The following is a 21,547-nucleotide window of genomic DNA, read 5'->3' as shown; positions in this document are numbered from 1 at the left end:
TTTTTCTTTAAAAAATCATTATTCAACACAATACCATTTCAAACAAATCAAGATTTAGAGACATTAATTATGACTCTAAATACAAGAGAAAATTAATACTATACATCGACTAAAAGGCAGATTCCCAAGAAAGAACTTTCTTTTCTACAAAGTGAAACATCAAATCACTCAAATAATTAAGCACTTTTTAAATCACAGGTTGCAATTTTTGACCTCATGCAGTAGAAAAACCATGTACTTAAAACACATGTTTCCAAGGCTTTTACTGGATATGAATTTTGGAAAAGTTAGCCATATTTGTTCCCCGAACAGAGATCAATCTTCTTATAATCTTATCTATCAGTAGTTTGTCAGTCTCAAAGACGGCGCCACCAATGCTCACCACACCAGGGTTCTGGCTATTCATCACAGAGAACGCAATGGCCGGCTCATAACCAGCGTTCATGCAAAAATGGAGCAGGCCCCTGGGAAACAAGAACACATCTCCTTCATTGATTAAGGACTCGAAGAGAGTATTGTTGGTGTCAATGAAACCTGCAAGAACGATGCCTTTGCGAACAAAGAATAACTCAGAGGCTCTGGGGTGAGAATGAGGCATTACCATACCATCCAGATCGAGGTCGGTTCGAGCGATGGATAGGCCGAGGGTGTTCAGGCCTGGGAAATCTGCAGCAGTGACTATATTTACTGAGGAATGAAGAAAGTTGTCTGTATCTCCAGCATGTTTTAGATTTGATGTCATGAAATCTGCAGAACTGATGCTTGAAGGGTTCTTGCAAGGGAAACCGTTTATGAACACCATTCGTGTAACTGTCGTGTTGGTCGGACAAGCATCCTGAAGATTATCATTATCTGCTAGGCAAATGCTGATGGAAGTACTGCATAAGATGATGATGAAGAAAACAAGAGTTGGATTCATACTTGGTTTTCTATTCTGTTTTTTCTCTCTTTTATGAAACTATGGATGTCAGCTTGTTTTATTGGCAGTGTTTGTATATATAATAACATTTAGAGGTTGGAAGAACTGAAAGTTATTCATTTAGGCTTGGAGTTCACTACTGGGTTTCATATGGATTTCATTTCAAGAAGTCCGTTGCTTTAAAGAAAAGATTATCTATGCTTCAAATACTAGGATGGGTCTTCTTTTCTGATAATTCCCTTCAATCTTTCATGAAAACAACAGCAAACTCTGGCATGGGCCCAATATTTTCAACTTGTCTAAACATGATTCAGATGTTAATTGACTCTGCAACTTTTCTTTGCCATAATGGGAAAGGAAAAAGAGTCTACAGGATAGCTTTAGGCCGAAGGTCTTAGCCTTAACCTCAGCCTTTGCCTTCTTAGTGCAACTTGCAGAAGCAACATGACATGAGTCTAATTATAATTTGTGGGCACTGGTAGTGAAACAATTTTAATAAGATGTGCAGTCAATTCTGGGAGCACTATATCTAGACACTTATGGCGTTACTAAGTCTTGGTGTCCTAAACTTTAAGCTAAACCTTAAAGCTTACTCTTTTATGTCCTTTATTCCTTCTGTTATTGACAGTTTCTTAATCATGGTAACTTAGAGGCCATTCAAGTCAAACCTGGCCCCATGAAATGGAAACTAATTATAAAACCGTCATGGTGCCTTGATCGCCCAATGTCATTTGGAGGTCTTGTTTAAATTCATTCTGATATGAATTCGAATATATTTCGGTTCTATGTTGAGTAGGTATTATTTATGACTCGTGATTCTACTACTAAATAAAAACCATCCACATGCCCTTATGTGTTAACATGGACAATTGTAGTGAAACATCAATGATAAAAGACTATATATCGCAAAACAGCTACTGGAACATCGCATTGTAATGATGGAAATCTTTACACATATTGCAGACTTTCATATCAAACATTGCTAGTACCTGTTAACCAGGCATTCCAGCAAACTTAATAGTGTTGACAGATAATGGACCATAGCAATGATGTTGAAACGAAAGTGGCATTGATTTACAGGAAAGGGAAAAAAAAGCGACTAAGTTATGGTATACGTGGATCATACTTAGAGGTCTCCACCGTCATGGCTTGTTAAAACCTTTTTGACAGCATTCCATCACAGTGAAGCATCTATTGGCTTTTAGCCTTTCCACCACTATCAATCTCCAGGAACAATAAATTGAATGTCTAATACCATGCCAAAAAGTGATACAGTTAAAGAGAAAGGGATCTGCATTTCTGAAAATTTTTATTGAAACATAAATATCGATCTCTAAACCAAAAAGAAAGAAATCACAATTTTCCCGGGTAAAAAAAACCAACACTCAAAACAGAGCAAAAAACAAACTAAGAACTCTGGAAACGGTGTCCTTCCAATTTAACTCTGTTGGCAATTTCCATTATCGGTACAAATGCCTGGCTTCTCAGATTCCACACAATCTTTGATTAAGGATTCCTTTGAATCAGAGAGAACTTCGGAAACAAACTTTATCAAAGAGCAGAGTCCACCCAAGAAATTATGATCAATAACACCTTTACCTTCCACAACATGAGCGAAATCTATGAGTTTAATTACAGGAACTGGAGTACTTCCCTTTGAAACAGATTCCTTATCAAACAAGATGAGAAGTGAACATGAATGAAAATGGTAAATCGTTTGATCCTCAAACCATGCTTTCAGCTCCAATAATTGTTCCAAAATCCCCGCTGAACCACCATATATGCTAGGAGCAAACGAACAATCAGAGCTCTCATTACCAATGGAAGAATTTGATGAAACAAATCTTCTAAGAATAGATCTGACATTATACACTGTAAAACTCTGGACTGCCCTCCTTCCTGGTCTCCAGTATCCTGATTCCTTTCCCTCATATAGCTGCAAACCAGCTATTCTAAAGCCTAGGGACACAGTGGTGGTTCTTCTATCCTTCTCAAGGCACTTCTGGATGTAGTTGTCAGATGCTTCAGGGTACCATGTTCTGGAACCAATCTTAACATCCATGATGGATGGATTGCGATGACTTGAAACTATATCTTGCAAAACAAGGTGATGGAGCAAGCCAGATCCGTTTGATGCTTCCAAAAGTTGACTGCCATAGCAAACAGGAAAATATTTGCGGATGTGTTCTGGAACCCGTGTATCAGAAGAAAAAGATTCATAGAAAGCCAACTCCTTGTTACCACGTCCATCACCCTGGAGAGGCTTGTAGAAACGTCCTGAATCATCTACGAGGGGACCAAGTTTTCCATCAATGGCTAGGTGACCTGCAACCTGATGCTCTGGGACCTTAAGCATGCTGTAGAAACTAGAATGTGCAATCGAGCTGATAACACAGATGAAATTTATTCTTCACTTAGTATTCCATTTACTCATAAATTGAAAAACGACCATCAGAATGTCAATCGATTTGGTTCTTAAACAATTAGGAACCCAGTCCCCAAAGGTGCTTCAAGGATAGAACTTTTAGAAACCAACTCAAGAGATAAGGAGTTATTTTCATAAAAGGCATAGATAAAAGACATTTTCTTACATTTACAGATAGTAGATCATGCAAGTGGAAGACAGCTAAAATGGAATGAGCAGCAAACAACCTATCCCAACTCCTAAGAGAACACTGTCTCCTTCAAGTTGTACAAACTGTTTAAAGCTCACTACTTATTTTATACATATACAAAGTCTTAAACTTCTAAACTACAATAAGAACCATTAAAAGAGAAACTTTATTCGCATGTTATACAAACACTCTTCAGCACCAGCCCCACTTAACCCAAAAAAAAGTGCATAAAGAAGTCAGATTAACAAAGGGATATTTGGCCAAAATTCAAGTTCAATTAAGCTAGTAATGAAGGCAGATTTCATCAAAGCAGTACCAATGCAATAGCATTGTTTTTAGGCGTTTTGTTTCTTTTGTGATGCTAATACCCATTCAATGTATTTAACAGCCCAAAATTCGAAGGAAAGAAATCAATAAAACATGGGCTACATATTTTAAGATCTAAAGCTAATCTCTCCAGAATCACATCGTTGTTCAAGAAATCCCAATCCTAGAATCTAACCGACTAATCGAAAACCTGGAGACCTTAGCTAATATCAACTACCAAGAATCGTTTGTACCAACAAAAAAAAAAACCAAGAATCGTACGAACCCAAAAAAGAAAAAAAAACAAAAAGAAAGAAATGAAAATCTGCACAATTGAAAGAGATCACCAAAAAAATAACTCACGGAGGGAGAGATGGAGGCCTTGGGAGGTTGAAATATGATAAGGACAAGTGTCTATTAATTTTAAGTGAGTTGCATTTAAATCCAGGTTGAAAATAGGAGAGAGGATCCGAGCGAGGCCGTTGTTTTGAAGTAATCCAGTGTATGAACGTGCAGGTTAGGCAGTTTTAAAAAAAATAAAAATAAAAGTCAAACAGTTAAATCTTTTATTTTGATTCCCAAAGTTCCCTTCCTTTTTCAGCTGAAATAATCCAGAAAGGTTGATTTGTTTTTGGGGAAACTAAATAAATAAATTATTTAATAATACGACAGACCACCAATTGAAAAAACTAAGTTCCAAAATATTTTCATCTTTGGTATAATTAACTTTACATGATTTAAAAATTAAACATATATTAAAATTTTATATAGTATGAATATTAATATTGTTGGGGAAAGCTTATTTTAAGTATGTTGCGTAGTATCAATGAAAGTGGCTATTGTAACTAACACTATGACAGATATTATAACTTATTGTGTCTAAAATTAATAATTTTTAAACAAATTTTTGGGCTATAAGTTCGGTTTGTATTGTGGAAATATGATAGTTTATCTCTGAAGTATAATCTATTTGAAGCAATATATTTTGAGGATTTGATTGTATTAAGTAATAAGATTTCTTAAATTATACAAGATTGGATTAAGATTGCATTGAAGACATATTTCAAGTGATCCTATTTTATCTTGTACTTTATTCTATTGTATATGTTATCTTAACTACATTTTAATTGAAGGAATTTCTTATACTTACCGAGTATGTTAGTAAGTCTCAAATTCATATATATTTAAAGGGATTTGTATAAATTTTGTATTGAAAATTTATAGCACTTATCTATTGATTAACGATCTTGAAAGTGTAAATAAATTCATTGTTTGATTTACAACATTAAGTTTTAGGAAGAAAACTTTAAACATAAATGATTTAGATATAAAAATTGAAATGATTACTATAAGGTGAAATTAGAATTAGTAATTTAAATTAAGTCGAAATTGTAATAGCGAGGAGGAAATTTTTATATATAATAGAATTTTCAAAATGGTTAACGTTTTCAATAAAAAATGTTTAACATTTTAAAATTAATAATTATAAAATATCAAATTATTTGTATATGAAGTATTATTTTAATAAATAAAAATTATTGATAATGATAATCTTATTTAAATAATATTTTTGTTCTTTATTTATAGTTAAGCTATATTACTTATATAATAAATATTTTATTAATTTATTAGATAAAAATAGATCTTATTTTTTAAGTTAAAAATTACTAACTACCATTATTTTTCAAAATTAGAAAGAAAAGACATTATGTGAAAAAGCTAGAAATATAATAGAAAATGGTAGAATAATAGTTTTATTCTATTTTATTCAACTAAACAATTAAATTAATGATTATACTCCATTATATTATAGTTCTATTTTATTACAATGAACTAAATATAATGTAATTTTTTGGCACTCAATTTTACCATAAAAGTTATTTTAGTATTTCGTTTAATTTTTCGTTTCTTTAAATTTTGAACATGCAATTTTTTTCAAATCAATTCAAAATGAATAAAAAAATTAATGTTTGTTAACTTCATGACGTAGCATACACATGAATTATCACGTGGATAACATGTCAGTATTTAATTAATTTTTAAATTTAAAAACATTATTTTTAAAAATAAATTTCATACTTTTAAATAATTTTAATAATTTTTAATTTAAAAAATATTTTTTTATTTTTATTTTAAAAATATTAAAAGTTAATTAAATATTAACATATCATTTTATGAAACAATTTGTATACATGTTACGTCGATAAAATTTAAAAAATAATTTTTTATTAATTTTAAAGTAATTTGATAAAAAATTATAAAGTTTGAAATGCAAAATAAATGGTTAAAAAAGGAAAAGTGAGAGTAGGCATAATGAAAATGACTTGTGGTGGTCCCTCTCTAATTGTTTCCCAACCCAAATACCATTTCAGTCCAATTAAAAGTGCTAAACACATCTCATTGAAACTTGCTGGGAATCCGAAGGGCCCTAATTAAGTTTTTCGTGCAAATTAAATAATCCACAGTGGCGTCAATTTCAAGCGCAATGTCGGTCAAGGAACATGCCAAGCAGAGGCAAATGAATTGCTTTAATCCATGGTTAAACGCCTTCACAGTTCACACTCCACCTACCATAATTAAGCTTAATTGAACCCATAATCAACCCAATTAAGTACTTTTTTCGGTTGAAAGCCAATTAAGTAAATAAATGCTCTTCACAGACACCAAATTTTTCAGTAACTTCTAATTACCATGTTGCACTTATAATTCGGGTTAGGCTGATTATTTAATTATATTAAATTATAGAATAAATATTTAGAGATTAAAATTTATTTTAATTTTTATATTTTAGAATCTAATTTTTTATTTATATTTTTAAGATTTTTATAATTTAAAATTTTATTTTTAAATTAGATTTAATCTTATAGGATTTTAATAAAAATTTAACGATATTAATTATCTAGATTAATTAATAATATTATAAAAATATAAAGATTAAAATTAAATATCAAATTGAATAATATTATAAAAATATAAAGATTAAAATTAAATATCAAATTTAACCTAAGAGACCTAAAATGTAAAAAAAATAAAAATCTGCCACGTGTGGACAAAATGGAAGGTCCCTTTTATATAAAGTTATGTAGATGCGAATTCAGTGGCTTGACGGTCAGTCGGTCATTGAAGAGGCAAAGCCCAACACCCGCTGGGAACACAGCGACTTGGTTTCACGACAAGTGTCGGAACATGTCATCTCGGCCTTCGACACGTTTCTTGGCCTCCCTCTTTTTACTAGTCTTCTATTCCTTGGCCGATTCTTTTGCAGATTTGCCGTCACAGTTTCAAGCCCAACAAGAGTTGACCAACATCAACAAGTCAGCTATTTTACCAACTTGTCCTTGCCGTCGAGCAGCCACTCTCCTAGAAATGGTACAAACCCTCGCCGTGTCTTCCTATAGCTGTTGTCATAAGCTAGTCAATGTCTATCTACTTGTAGAGGAGAGGCCGCTTGATGGATGCGTGCTTTGAATTTGATATTTCAAATTTATTCCCATTATGAACATAAATTCTGCCTTATAATTTTAAAGCATATGATTGATATTTGAACATAATACTTACAGTTGAAGGAGCTATAGTTACTGTCAGAATCTTCTTTTAGGCACGTCTGAATTTGCTATTTTATCTGGGTTCCACGATCTATTAAGATTTTCGAGAATCAAGCCTTTTTTAATATATGTCCATCCTAGATACTTTAACCCAAAAAATGAACTAATGAAATATAGGGGAAGTCATGAAAAACTGAGCATACCAATGTTAGAAACGTATTCATGTCGAACACTTGGACCTTAGTGCGAGAAACATAGATCATGATCATATGTGCTATGCTTTTTTTTTTCTCTTCACTCACTTTTATAGGAGATATTTTCCCCTTTTACCTAACATCTGTAAAACAGGTGAAAAACTATAAAATAATCTGGGATATGTTTTGTCAGAAAGTTATGGACCTTATGATTCATTCTCGTAGCCTTGCACCCAGGTATTGAAACATCACAAGCAAATGCAAGGCATTGTGGGTATGCTTTATTTCCTAACCTTATTTTTATGGGCATTTCACTTGTGCTTTTGTCAGGACAGTAAAAATGGCAATGAATGTCCGAAAAACATTACTGAAGCTTCACAAATTAGACATGGGTTGACTTTATTGGATGCTGATTTCTTTAACGATATAAAGGTGATGAATTTTAGCATTATGACTTCATTTCAGATAATCCTGCTTGAAGTGGGTATGCTTTATCTAATATTATCATCTTTAATTTGATTAATTCTTTCAGGTTCTTGAGATTGCAAAGGGTGCAAAAGAGTTCAATATTCCTATAATTAGAGCCAACAGGAAGTTAGTTGCTTCTATTAATGGAGGGCTGCATAACCCTTCTCCTCTGGTTTTTAACCCCGAGTGGAGCAAGGAGCAATCACAAGGCAAGGCCAGCAGGTTTAATCATCCTTCAGCTTCCGGCATTCAAAGGCCAAACAATGAAGAAGATATAGCCTTTATGAGTGTGAGTCAATTGATATAGCTTTTATAAAAGAAAACAAATGGCTTTGATCTGATTATTGTATGCGACTTTCCCGGTCTTTATTATCAGGTTCTCGAACTAGGAGAACTCATAAAGAAAAAACAGATTACTTCTGAGGAGCTTACGGGAATTTTTCTTAAGAGATTGAGAAGGTAGAAATAAAAAATCCGGTTATGTTTATGCATTTATAATGTCTAATACCCTTTTTTTCCCTCAAACACATTGATTCTTTATTGCTAAAATACCAGATACAATCCGGTACTTGAATCTGTAGTTTCTTATACTGAAGATTTAGCTTACCAGCAAGCGAAAGAAGCTGACAAGTTGCTCTCTCAAGGAGTGCATTTAGGTACCTTTTAAACAACTTGCCGCACTATACAATTATCACCTTCGGCCATAATGTTAATAACTTTTAGAATAAATTTGCTGCAATTTTCTACTTCTTTCGCTCACAATTTGTTCTTGTTCAGGTTACATTATTTTATCCAACTTTTTAGAATGGTGGCAAATGCTTGCCTGCTTAACGAAGTTAAAAAAAATAGCTCTTTTTGTATTAGTTTATTGTCAATTTTTTTATTGGTTTGAGAGTTATATATTACTTTGTATTTTAGGACCTCTACATGGCATCCCTTATGGATTGAAGGATATAATCTCAGTACCTCTGTACAAGACAACTTGGGGTTCAACAACTTTCAAAAATCAAATGCTTAATATTGAAGCATGGGTGTATAAGAGGTATTATGCATCAGTGAAAACTGAAATCATTGTGAGCTTATGGAAAGTTTTTTTAGTTAGATGACATTATTCACTCTTATGAATTGTCAATGCAGGTTAAAATCTGCAGGGGCAGTTCTTGTTGCAAAGCTTGTTACTGGATCACTGGCATATGATGACATCTGGTTCGGTGGTAGGACTAGGAACCCTTGGAACATTGAGGAATTCTCTACGGGCTCATCAGCTGGGCCTGCTGCCTGCACCTCAGCTGGTATTTTTTATTTTAAGTTCAATTTATCATTCATTTCCTCCAGTATTTATCCTAAACATGAAATAAGCCATACTATTTTTAGGTCTAACAATCTTTTTCATGATCAAACATGTTGATCTAGTATTGAACCTAAACCAGATGCACATTGCTTCGTCTAAGAAATTAAATTTTCATTACAGGTATGATTCCATTTGCAATTGGTTCAGAAACAGCCGGTTCCATTACTTACCCTGCATCTCGGTGTGGTGTGACAGCATTGCGGCCAACTTTTGGTTCAGTTGGACGAACCGGTGTGATGAGCCTATCAGAAAGCTTGGTAATACCATTAGGGAGAGGAATCTTCTTTGACTGAAAGTATTTAATTATCCAGCCCCCATTTTTGCTCCAGCCTCTGGGTGTGATGTTCCAATAACTTTCTATGCGCTCCTTTTAACAGGACAAGCTTGGTCCATTCTGTCGAAATGCTGCTGATTGTGCGGTTATTCTAGATGTCATTCGAGGGAAAGATCCAGATGATCTTTCTTCAAGAGACATTCCCTTTGGTGACCCATTCTCTGTTGATATCACAAAGCTTACAGTTGGTTATCTTGACGATGCTGACATGGAGGTTAGATTTCATAAACATCTGGCTAAAGCTTGAGTTAGTTATGCAACCGCAACAGATGCACAATAATAAATAAATAAATAAAACATATGTCAGAATTGCTATAAATTAATTGATTGAACTGCAATATTATATCTTTTTCTCTTAGAAATAACTTTGATATAAAGTAACTATTGAAGTAACTCTTAAGGTCTTGACTTTTTTCTAAAACCAGGTTGTTCATGTGCTTGAATCAAAAGGTGTTAAGGTGGTTCCTTTCAAACTGAACTACACTGTCGATTCTGTTCAAGGCATCCTAAATTTCACGATGGATGTTGACATGTTAGCACATTTTGATGAATGGCAACGATCTGGGAAGGATGATGATTATGAAGCTCAAGATCAATGGCCTGTTGAGTTACGTCGTGCACGTGTGGTTTCAGCTGTAGATTATTTGCAGGTCTGTTTTTTACTCTCTAATTATTGGTTGATATTATAGTTTGGATGAAATCATACAACTTTTGAAAACATTTTCTAATGAGCTATTAGAAGACACGTACTTCTTTTACTTTCAATTTTTGAGTAGGAAAACCGGAAACAGTCTTCAAAGATATGGAGATTTAGGATGTGGGACATCAGCAGGAATGCATGGAAATCGGGGATTTAGGTCTAAAAGTAGCCCGTCTGATCATTTAGCACTGGAGTGGATAGCGCTTAATCCGAAATCTAGAGAGAAAAGATAGAATCATTTTTCATTTTTTCTCGTGATGTTTTTTCCCCTCTATTTTCACTATTTTTATAAAGTTCCCCAGGCACAAAGAGCTCGTGGAAAGTTAATCCAAGAAGTGAAAGAAAACTTCAATGTTGATGCATTCATTGGAAATGCAACGGATTGGGAGCGAGTATGCATGGCAAATCTCGTAGGTTTGCCAGTAATTGTTGTTCCGACTGGGTTCAAAAACATACCTAATCCACCTCCAACTGGTACTCGTAGACGAACCACAGTCAACACGGGCATATATGCTCCTCCTAACCATGATCACATCGTAAGTTTCCGGATCCATGATCCATGGACTTGATCCACTTTTAGTTCTAATGTGGATTGTAGCATACAGTGGATATAGAAAGTAACTATAATCATCAGAAATCTCAGAATGCAACTGTTTTGTGTCTCATTTTATTCCTCCCATTTTCTCACTGCAGGCATTAGCCTTAGCAATGGCTTACCAGTCTGCAACAAATCACCATAAGCAGCGGCCCCCCATAGATGAGCTGGGACCAAACGACACAATATCCAATCCCCCTACCGTTCCCATCCCTCCTAGACGCTTGCATATGTAACAAAGTTTGTAAGAAACCCTTTAGTGCTTACCATTTGTCAAAGCCTGCTCCAGACTGTAACCTGTACCTGAGAACAATATCATCGTTCAAAATGGCAAGATTTGACGGATAACACGTCTAGTTTTTTTTTTTTTTTTTCCTTCCTTGTTTCTTTCGCCATATAACGATTCTATTAAACATCTGATTCAGTAGGCAACCATAAGATGTATTGAAAGTTTGAAACTTCAATTTTCAGCTGGAAGTTTTGCAGGTTTAATCCATCGTATTACTTACCCCAGAACTTCATTTCCTTCTTTAGGTCTAATAATTGGTATAATAATAACAATATATAATCGAGTATTTTACCGTGTTTACATTATACACATCTGAATTAACTAAAATATTGGGAATAAATACGCAGCATATTTTGTATTATGTTGAAATGTTTAGTGTGGATAAAAGTGTTAAAAACTTTTTAATGTTAATTTATGTTTTTAGAGTTGATTTCAAGATTAGATATTACCTCGCTCGAGAGGAAATCCATCTATTTGTATTATACTTAGCTTTTGTTGGAATACTGTAAGTAACTAATAGTTATTACTAAAAAAACTAATGAAAGAATATAAATAATAATGAATTGAGAGAAATAAGAATCTACATACATGGACTTGTGCAGCTAATTACTGTTGTTGACAGACGAACAAAATACAACTAACTTACACCAACTTCACTACTCATTTATCACATGCTTCATTTTCAAAAGTTTTTCATTATATTAACAATTATATCATTTGATTATTATTTCACTATTCTCTATACCAAAAGTTATATTATTTATTTTAAAAATATTTATGAAATAATTATATTTATTTAAAAATGAGTGTATCGAATAATTTATTTTTTTATAATGTTTATGTGTAGATACATGATAACTCAAAGAATTAAAGTTCATTTCCGGGATTTGAAAAAATTCAAAATCTATTTTTCTTTCATCTTTTATATAGAATTATTACATAAGTTATTTATAGAAATTGATGGTTTTGTTATACACTATTGATGCTTAGTGGATTGTTTTTATTAGTGCGAATGACTGATAGTGTAATGGCCTAAATTCAAAGTTATCAGAACAGTAGTTTCGTAACCACAAATCCGATTTAAAGAGAAATTTATTTCAATATTTTTGCATGAAAATTGATATGATAGGAAAATCGTATAAAAATATTGATAGAAAAAAATTTTACCGATTTAATGGTTAGTTAGAAAAAGAATTTATTGAAGAAATTGGGTAAAAACAAGGTATCGAGACTTCTATCTCGTAAAACCGAGTCAAAAATAATATTATAAATATTTATGAAATGTTATTAATGTGGTATTAAAAGTTTGTTAGGAAATTTTAATGTTTGGGTAGTCAATTAAATGAAAAGGACTGAATTGTAATAGGTGTAAAAGTTGCTAGAATGATTAAATAGCTTAAGAGTCTAATGAGAAAGGATTTAATAGGCAATTAGACCCAAAATTTATTTGGGCTGGACAGCAAGGGTATGAAATCAACAGAAAAATTGATAAATTAAGGGTAAAATTGGAATATTGCAAAATTAACTAAATAAAGCTAGGATTAAATAGGAAATATCTAGATTTCTCTTCATTTTTCTTCAATTCCAGCAGCTAAAAATGCCATAGGAGGGTTCTCTAAGCTGGTATTTCATAATTTTTGCACCAAATCCAGATGATTCAAATACGAAGCTAGATCGAGGAAAGGAAAAAGTTCGGGATTAGTAGATTTTTTGTTTACAAACAAGTATCAAGGTAAGTTCGTGTAACTTGAATTATATTCTTAAATGCTTGAAATGTATGTTATTGATGTGAATATAATTTGAATGTTCATTGTATGAAAATTGATGAAACATTGATATATTTGATAAAATGGGGAAGAAATCCCGGTTGAATGAAAGGAAAATTCGATGGATCTATGAAAAGGAATTGACGGTAAAAAGGATCTAACCCAGACGGGTGATCCTATTCTGATATAGCCCTCCCGAAGAATATGTGTAAAATGGATTTAGCTCGGACGGGTAATCCGAATTAGGGTCAATTTAGCTTTGGACGGTAATTCGGATCCAAGCTCATTAGAGTAATTGTCGTTCTGAGGATTTAGCTGGGTGGTAATTCCGACAATACTTCACGAGTTTATATTGCAGGGCATTTAGCCTGGACTAGTAATCTCGCTGCAAGGTTGAGGTTCGCGGGAGTGTGCTCTCTGAAATGGAAATGTGCGCACATGAATATGAATTGACGGACCCGGAATTGTACACTAAAAGTGTACCTCTGAAAAATCCAACGAAATTCCGATAAATTCATCGGGATAAATATAGAAAAATAACAATGAAATGGAAATCATGGTATTGACGAGCTCATCAATCATGGTATACATTATTGGTACATGGAAATTATTGTACTAACTTAAATGTTGAGTTTGTGCATATTAGGGTAATAATGCATTGAATGGATATAGGAATGTTTATTGTATTGTATTGAAAATATTAGGTAAGTATAATTCTTGTTACATGAGCTTACTAAGCACAAAATGCTTACCCCGTTTCATTTTCCTCTGTTTTGTAGTGTTAAGAGCTCGGAGATCGGATTTGGTCGGAGACACATCACACTATCAACTTCAGGACTTAGGTATATAAAGAAACTTTATTTTGGAAATTAATGGCATGTATAAGCTAATAAAGTAAATGATTCTATGAAATGAATATAAGGTCAGCCAATAGTATAGCTAACAAATATTGGTTTTGTTATGTGATGAGGTTATCTTATAAAAATGCATGAATCTATATTGAAAATATGTTGAATTGGATTGGTTGATTTGGATTGGTCTCGATATAATATTGCAGGGAAGTTTAGATATCTGTAAAGGGATTATATTGAGTTTTCCTAAAAAAATAATAATAATAATAATTCGTAAACTCCGGTAATACCTCGTACCCTATTCCGGTAATGAATACGGGTAGGAGGTATTACATTTATTGGTATCAGAGCTACAGTTTAGCCGGTTCTAGGACCGATGTAGTAAATACGGGATTAGCTATACATGCCATTTAAATTATTATTAATAGTGTGATATCTCCTGACCATTTAAAATGTGTTTTTCTTATAGTAATGTCATCCGACCAAGCTCAATCTGAAGAAAGTGGAGTCATGCTCAAACTTCGATACAAAGAGAAGAAACTAGCGAGAGAAGGCCGAGAGCAGAAGGTCGAGGGGAGGAGGCAAAAACAGCCTTCTTTCAAATGATGAATGAATAGTTTAATCAATACTTAAAAACTAACCCTGTAGTGCAGCAAGTTCAAGCTCCTCCTCCTACTCCTTCACCGGCTCCCGAGATCCCACAAGGTACAGGTACTGAATCTGTCAGAAAAAGGGAAAGCTCTAGTAGATAAAATTCTAAAATATGGGGCCAAAGAATTTCGAGCAGCAGTTGATGATGATTCTGAACGGGCTGAATTCTGGTTAGAAAACACTACCCGCGTTTTGGAGGAATTATCTTGTACATCAGAAGAATGTCTGAAATATGCCGTCTCACTGCTAAAAGACACAGCTTACCATTGGTGGAATACTAAAGCTTCAATTGTTCCGAAAGAAGAAATTACATGGGAATTCTTTCAGACCGAGTTCAAAAAGAAATATATCAGCCAGAGGTTTCTCGATCAGAAGAGAAAAGAATTTCTTAAGCTGAAACAGGGTAACAGATCTGTATCTGAGTATGAAAGAGAATTTGTTCGATTGAGTAAATATGCTCGAGAATGGGTACAGTTAGAAGCTGAAATGTTCAAACGATTCGAAAAAGGGTTGAATGAAGACATTAAGCTACTGATCGGAATTCTTGAAATTCGAGAGTTTGCTACATTGACTGAGAGAGCTTATAAAGCGAAGAATTGAGCAAAGAAAAGAAACAGTGAGAGGAAGCTCGAATTTTAGTAAAAACCGATGGGAAAATCCCGTTTTACGCTTCAAAGAAATTGAAGAAGTATCAGATCGTTCTACCTCGGCCATTGGGTATTGAGGCGAGAGCGAGGTTCTCAACGCACTAATCCAAGGCCTTCTACTCCATCAGTGACCAGTGTTGGCAGTGTTGGCACTCCTAAACCGAGATGCCAGTACTGTAATAAAGCTCATTTTGGTGTATGTCGATTAAAGAGCGGGGCTTGTTACCGATGTGGTTCTTTTGACCATTTCTCGAGATTGTCCGAAATGGGTGAAAAAGAAGTCGGCGGATATCGGTGAGTAATCCAGTTTCGAGAGGTAGACCACCTCGACCATCCAGTAATGTTAGTGGTAGTCGAGGAGCTACAAAAGATACTGCAGGTAGGCCTGAGGCACGAGCACCTGCTAGGACATATGTCATTCGTGCCAGAGAAGATGCCTCAGCACCCGATGTTATTATTGGTACATTTTCTTTACTTGATATTGATATTACTGCATTGATTGATCCTGGTTCTACGCATTCATATATATGTGTTAAACTTGCAATTACTCAAAATTTATCTGTTGAATGTAACACCCTCTAACCCCAAACCGTCCCCGGAATAGGGTTACAGGGCATTACCGAAAACAGACAAACTTTATTATTACAAACTTTATTATTACTGAATTTTCAAAGTCAGACCATTGCTACTTCCCAAAACTGTTTTGATGTAAAATGCTAATAACCAAGTTTATAACACCAATTCACACCTTATTTCTATTCAATTTCCATCAAAATATTCATATAACTATCAAATTTTCATCATTTTTCTATAATTCCGAATTTCTTTCAATTTAATTCCTAAAACTCAAAACTTATGGCTTGTTTTACAATTAAGTCCCTAATTCCATTCAAATTCAAAATTTTATCAAATTAATCCCTAATTTCATCATTTCTTCAACATAAACCCTAATCAAACCTTCATTAATTTTCAATATTTTCTCATGAATTCAAGAAAATCTTTCTCTAAAGCTTCAAAAATACCAAAATTAGAAAGGAAAGGGCTTAATTAACTTTCCAATTTAACTTTCCAGCTTCAATTCTCCAATTTTTCCTTTTTCTTTCTTCCTTTCCTTTCTTTTTCTGTTTCATGAGCTTCTCTGTTCTTTTCTATCTTTCTTTTTCTTTTATTTCCTTTTTATTTACTTTACTTTTAATAATAATAATTTAATATATATTTTAACACATAAAAATCTCAGATTTTTATGTTTATGCCGCCTCACTTAGGACAAATGGCATAATTTCCATTTTGGTCCTTTTTATTTAATTACTCTTAATTAAATTAAATTCACTTAATTAAACTCTAATTTAACTCATAATTATCCTCATAAATATTTTTAATAAATATTTACGGACTTAATTTCCTAAGACGGAGGCCCTACGACTCGTTTTTCCGGTTCCCGGGAATTTGGGTCATTATATTTCTCTCCCTCTAAAAAAAAAATTCATCCTCGAAATTTACCTGAGAATAGGTGAGGGTACTGAGTTCTCATAGTTTCTTCCGGTTCCCATGTTGCTTCTTCCATTTTATGACTTCTCCAAAGTACTTTTACTAAAGGAACTCTTTTATTTCTTAATTCCTTTACCTCTCGGGCTAAAATCTCAACTGGTTTTTCTTCGTATGATAAATTCGGTCGAAGCTCAATATCCTCAGTAGTTATGACATGAGAAGGATCTTATCGATATCTTCGGAGCATTGAAACATGAAAACATCGTGTATTTTCATTACTCGGAGGTAAAGCTAACCGATAAGCCACTGGTCCAATTCTCTCTACTATCTCATACGGTCCAATGAAACGAGGACTCAATTTACCTTTCCTGCCAAATCTCAACACTTTCTTCCAAGGAGAGACTTTAAGAAATACTTTATCGCCAACCGAATACTCAATGTCCCGTCATTTTAAATCGGCATAAGACTTCTATCTGTCAAAAGCTGCTTTTAATCTCTCTCGTATCTTCTTGACTGTTTCTTCAGTTTCTTGGATCAATTCTGGCCCAATCACTTTTCTTTCATTCAGCTCTGTCCAACACACGGGTGATCTACATCTTCGTCCATATAATGCTTCATACGGAGCCATTTGAATACTAGATTGGAAACTATTATTATAAACAAATTCAGCTAAAGGCAAATAACGTTCCCAACCTGATTCAAACTCCATAATACAAGCTCCAAGCATATCTTCTAAAATCTGAATTACCCGTTCAGACTGTCCGTCAGTTTGCGGATGAAATGCTGTGCTAAAATTAAGCCGTGTACCTAAGGATTCATGTAATTGCCTCCAAAATCTCGATGTAAACCGAGGATTTCGATCTGAAATTATTGATTCCGGAATACCGTGTAGTTTAACAATTTCTCGGATATATACCTCAGCAAGTCTCTGTAACGACCAATCTGTTCTAACTGCTACAAAATGTGCTGACTTAGTAAGTCTATCAACTATCACCCAAATAGCATTCTTTTTACTCGCTGACAACGGTAGTCCCGTAACAAAATCCATCGTGATACGATCCCATTTCCATTCAGGAATATTAATAGACTGAAGTAAACCAGTCGGTACCTGATGTTTTGCCTTTACCCGTTGACATGTAAGGCATTTACCAACATATTCAACTATGTCTCTTTTCATTCCGGGCCACCAATACAAATTTTGTAAATTACGATACATTTTTGTACCTCCGGGGTGTAGAGCAAATGAGCCATCATGTGCTTCTCGAAGTATTAGTTCTTTCAATTCAAAGTTATCTAGAATACAAACTCGATCTTGGTACCTTAAGCATCCATGTGCATCAATACTGAAGTTCTCTACTGTACCACTCTGTATCATCTCTCTTTTCTTCACCAACTTATCATCTCCCAACTGAGCTGCTCTAATCTGCTCAAATATTACCGGTTTTACTTTTAACTCGTCTAACAGATTTCCATCATTAGTGATACTGAGCTGTGCAAACATGGCTCTCAACTCAATTGCAGCTTTTCTACTCAATGCATCCGCTACTATATTTGCTTTTCCCGGATGGTAGTCTGTAACACAATCACAGTCTTTCAAGAGCTCGATCCACCGTCTCCGTCTCAAATTCAATTCTTTCTGGGAAAGAAGATACTTTAGACTTTTATGATCAGTGAATATGTAACATTTTTCACCATAAAGATAATGCCTCCAAATCTTCAAAGCAAAAATCATAACTGCTAACTCCAGGTCATGTGTCAGATAATTACACTCGTGTGGTTTCAACTGACGAGATGCATAAGCAATAACTTTTTTGTCTTGCATCAGTACACAACCTAAACCACTTAAAGAAGCATCACTGTACACAATAAAATCCTTTCTTGATTCGGGTAATGTTAAAACTGGTGCATCGGTTAACATTTGCTTCAATGTCTCAAAACTCTTCTGACATTGGTCATCCCATATAAAAGAAACATTCTTCTGTAGCAACTTAGTCATCGGCATGGCTATTTTTTAGAATCCATTTACAAATCTTCTATAATATCCAGCCATACCAAGAAAACTACGTACCTCATACACATTCCTTGGAGCTTTCCATTGAACTATGGCTTCAATTTTCTTCGGATCAACTTTGATTCCTTCCGCTGATACTACATGTCCCAGAAATACAACCTCTGATAACCAGAACTCACATTTACTTAATTTCCCAAACAATTGCTTTTCCCGCAAAATCTGTAACACTGTTCTGAGATGCTCATCATGCTCTGTTTCTGTCTTCAAATAAACAAGTATATCATCAATGAAGACCACAACAAATTGATCCAAATACGGCTGAAATATACGGTTCATCAGATCCATAAAAGCAGCTGAAGCATTAGTCAATCCAAATGGCATTACTAAAAATTCATAATGACCATACCTCGTACGGAAAGCTGTCTTCGGTACATCACATTCTTTTACTTTCAGTTGGTAGTAACCCGATCTCAAATCTGTCTTCGGTACCTCATCGGCAAAGCCGAAGCAATGTGGCTACCAAAGCCTCATCGAAACTATCCGAAGTAAATCTATGGCACACCTAGTGCCTCATCGACTCGAGGTCGAAGAATCTCTGAACTTTTCCAATCCTATGGCATGCCAATTATATCCACTAAGCCCGACTAGTTAATAGGGTTTCGATCATATTTCCATTTCCGAAACATTTTCACATTTCAATCAATTCTCTTATATTTCTCAATGTAATCACAACTAATCAACAATTCACATTCAAGTCATTTTCATGCACATTCATATATATATATTACAATTAAATATGCAATAATAAATACTATGAATTATGATAATACAAACTGATTTTCCCCGAGTTATTCCTCGACTACTTTCTCTTTCCCCTTTGTATTGGATGCCTCGGTTCCTTTGTTTGCTACGAAAATTAGCATAATTATAATTAATTAATATAATACAATCCAATTTAATTCATGAGTATAAACATGCAAATTTGACCATTTTTTTTTAAGATATATAATTTCACCATTAAGCTATCTGTTTGAGTCATTGTTACTAAATTATTTATATCTTGAGCTACGAAACTCCAAATTAATATCCGTAAATTTTCCTTGAAACTAGACTCATATATCTTCTCACCATAAAATTTTAAGAATTTTTTGGTCTATCCAATTAGTACAGTTTATTCATTAAATACTCCCCTGTTACTCCATTCGACAGTTCTGACCTCTCTCTACTAAAAATAAATTATCTCATTGTACAGAACTTGAATAAGGTTCTTATTTATTTCTTTTAAAACTAGATTCATTAAGGAGTTCACACATATAAATTATACTCCATAATAATTTTTTTACAATTTTTAATGGTTTTCCAAAGTCAAAACAGAGTGTCTCGAAATCACCCTGAACCAGTCTTACAAAATTTCAAATATCTCTTGATTCATAAATTCATTGCTTACACTGTTTCCACTATAAGAAACTAGACCCAATAAGATTTATTTCATATCTTATTCATCCTCCAATTCAATTCCTAAAATTTTTAGTGAATTTTCAAAGTCAGACCATTGCTACTTCCCAAAACTATTTTGATGTAAAATGCTAATAACCAAGTTTATAACACCAATTCACACCTTATTTCTATTCAATTTCCATCAAAATATTCATATAACTATCAAATTTTCATCATTTTCTATAATTCCGAATTTCTTTCAATTTAATTCCTAAAACTCAAAACTTATGGCTTGTTTTACAATTAAGTCCCTAATTCCATTCAAATTCAAAATTTTATCAAATTAATCCCTGATTTCATCATTTCTTCAACATAAACCCTAATCAAACCTTCATTAATTTTCTATATTTTCTCATGAATTCAAGAAAATCTTTCTCTAAAGCTTCAAAATACCAAAATTAGAAAGGAAAGGGCTTAATTAACTTACCAATTTAACTTTCCGACTTCAATTCTCCAATTTTCCTTTTTCTTTCTTCCTTTCCTTTCTTTCTCTGCTTCGTGAGCTTCTCGTTCTTTTCTATCTTTCTTTTCTTTTATTTCCTTTTATTTACTTTACTTTTAATAATAATAATTTAATATATATTTTAACACATAAAAATTTGATTTTTATGTTTATGTCACTCACTTAGGACAAATGGCATAATTGCCATTTTGGTCTTTTTTATTTAATTACTCTTAATTAAATTAAATTCACTTAATTAAACTCTAATTTAACTCATAATTATCCTCATAAATATTTTTAATAAATATTTACGGACTTAATTTCCTAAGACGGAGGCCCTACGACTCGTTTTTCCGGTGCCCGGGAATTTGGGTCATTACATTGAACCTATTGAATTTGTGGTTAAAGTCTCGAACCCCCTGGGCAAGTCTGTGTTGGTGGATAAAATTTGCAAAAATTGTCCACTGATGGTAAGAGATTATTGTTTCCCGGCTGATTTGATGTTAGTGCCATTTGATGAATTTGACGTGATATTGGGCATGGATTGGTTAACCCAGCATGATGCGGTGGTAAATTGCAGACAAAAATATATTGTGCTAAAATGTCAGAATGGTGAGTTGCTCCGGGTTAAATCTAATCAGACAGAGGGGTTATCTGATATGATTTTAGTAATGGCAGCACAGAGGTATGTCAAAAAAGCACCAAAGTATCTGAGTCAAAAATACAGGCAATTCCAGTGGTATGTGAATTTTCCGATGTGTTTCCAGAGGAATTACCAGGATTGCCGCCAGAAAGAGAAGTGAAATTTTCTATAGATTTGATTCCGGGAACTACTCCGGTTTCCATAGCTCTGTACCGGATGGCTCATACAGAATTAA

General features: G+C 33.7%; 4 protein-coding genes across 5 annotated transcripts; 1 reads left to right on the top strand and 3 right to left on the bottom strand.

Moving 5' to 3' along the window:
• LOC108478622 (germin-like protein subfamily 3 member 4) lies at positions 1 to 1,074 on the bottom strand. The gene has a single exon (XM_017781093.2). It carries the CDS (start codon positions 917 to 919, stop codon positions 263 to 265), a length of 657 nt encoding a protein of 218 aa, XP_017636582.1. The 5' UTR covers positions 920 to 1,074; the 3' UTR covers positions 1 to 262.
• A 1,120-nt stretch (positions 1,075 to 2,194) lies between these two features.
• On the bottom strand, positions 2,195 to 4,353 carry LOC108476510 (inositol polyphosphate multikinase alpha-like). Its single transcript, XM_017778725.2, has 2 exons — positions 4,204 to 4,353; positions 2,195 to 3,303 (listed from the first exon to the last, which is right to left on the bottom strand). The coding sequence occupies exon 2, from the start codon at positions 3,273 to 3,275 to the stop codon at positions 2,358 to 2,360; it is 918 nt and encodes a 305-aa protein (XP_017634214.1). The 5' UTR covers positions 3,276 to 3,303; positions 4,204 to 4,353; the 3' UTR covers positions 2,195 to 2,357.
• Positions 4,354 to 6,884: 2,531 nt separating this feature from the next.
• LOC108479653 (uncharacterized) lies at positions 6,885 to 11,375 on the top strand. Of its 2 annotated transcripts, XM_053022720.1 has the most exons (13): positions 6,885 to 7,209; positions 7,734 to 7,816; positions 7,915 to 8,011; positions 8,112 to 8,336; positions 8,424 to 8,506; positions 8,603 to 8,703; positions 8,966 to 9,089; positions 9,185 to 9,339; positions 9,519 to 9,655; positions 9,776 to 9,946; positions 10,158 to 10,382; positions 10,735 to 10,968; positions 11,126 to 11,375. In XM_053022720.1, the coding sequence occupies exons 1-13, from the start codon at positions 6,895 to 6,897 to the stop codon at positions 11,261 to 11,263; spliced, it is 2,088 nt and encodes a 695-aa protein (XP_052878680.1). In that variant the 5' UTR covers positions 6,885 to 6,894; the 3' UTR covers positions 11,264 to 11,375. The 2 variants fall into 2 exon arrangements, with proteins under 2 accessions (XP_052878680.1, XP_017637863.2); XM_017782374.2 differs by lacking the exon at positions 7,734 to 7,816 and having other exon boundaries at positions 7,910 to 8,011.
• A 3,216-nt stretch (positions 11,376 to 14,591) lies between these two features.
• On the bottom strand, positions 14,592 to 19,075 carry LOC128285518 (uncharacterized). The gene is made up of 4 exons (XM_053022984.1): positions 18,910 to 19,075; positions 18,788 to 18,867; positions 17,944 to 18,208; positions 14,592 to 14,653 (listed from the first exon to the last, which is right to left on the bottom strand). Exons 1-4 carry the CDS (start codon positions 19,073 to 19,075, stop codon positions 14,592 to 14,594), a joined length of 573 nt encoding a protein of 190 aa, XP_052878944.1.
• Positions 19,076 to 21,547: the final 2,472 nt, after the last annotated feature.

The sequence above is a fragment of the Gossypium arboreum genome, chromosome 12, assembly GCF_025698485.1.
Source record: "Gossypium arboreum isolate Shixiya-1 chromosome 12, ASM2569848v2, whole genome shotgun sequence".
NCBI lineage: Eukaryota > Viridiplantae > Streptophyta > Magnoliopsida > Malvales > Malvaceae > Gossypium > Gossypium arboreum.
The sequence above is the reverse complement of the archived record's forward strand: the minus strand, read 5'-3'. Positions and strand labels throughout refer to the sequence as shown.

What these genes read in the sequence shown, in the direction of transcription:
- LOC108478622 (XM_017781093.2), bottom strand. Translation starts at nt 919, where the DNA reads ATGAATCCAACTCTTGTTTTCTTCATCATCATCTTATGCAGTACTTCC.
- LOC128285518 (XM_053022984.1), bottom strand. Translation starts at nt 19,075, where the DNA reads ATGGATCTGATGAACCGTATATTTCAGCCGTATTTGGATCAATTTGTT. An exon ending in GTTTGGGAAATTAAGTAAAT is followed by an intron (nt 18,868 to 18,909) that starts GTGAGTTCTGGT and finishes TGGGACATGTAG; the next exon opens with TATCAGCGGAAGGAATCAAA. An exon ending in ATTTGCTCTACACCCCGGAG is followed by an intron (nt 14,654 to 17,943) that starts GTACAAAAATGT and finishes TTTTTCTGACAG; the next exon opens with ATTCAGTACCTGTACCTTGT.
- LOC108476510 (XM_017778725.2), bottom strand. Translation starts at nt 3,275, where the DNA reads ATGCTTAAGGTCCCAGAGCATCAGGTTGCAGGTCACCTAGCCATTGAT.
- LOC108479653 (XM_053022720.1), top strand. Translation starts at nt 6,895, where the DNA reads ATGGAAGGTCCCTTTTATATAAAGTTATGTAGATGCGAATTCAGTGGC. An exon ending in CTCTCAAGGAGTGCATTTAG is followed by an intron (nt 8,704 to 8,965) that starts GTACCTTTTAAA and finishes TTTGTATTTTAG; the next exon opens with GACCTCTACATGGCATCCCT. An exon ending in CTCCTAACCATGATCACATC is followed by an intron (nt 10,969 to 11,125) that starts GTAAGTTTCCGG and finishes TTCTCACTGCAG; the next exon opens with GCATTAGCCTTAGCAATGGC.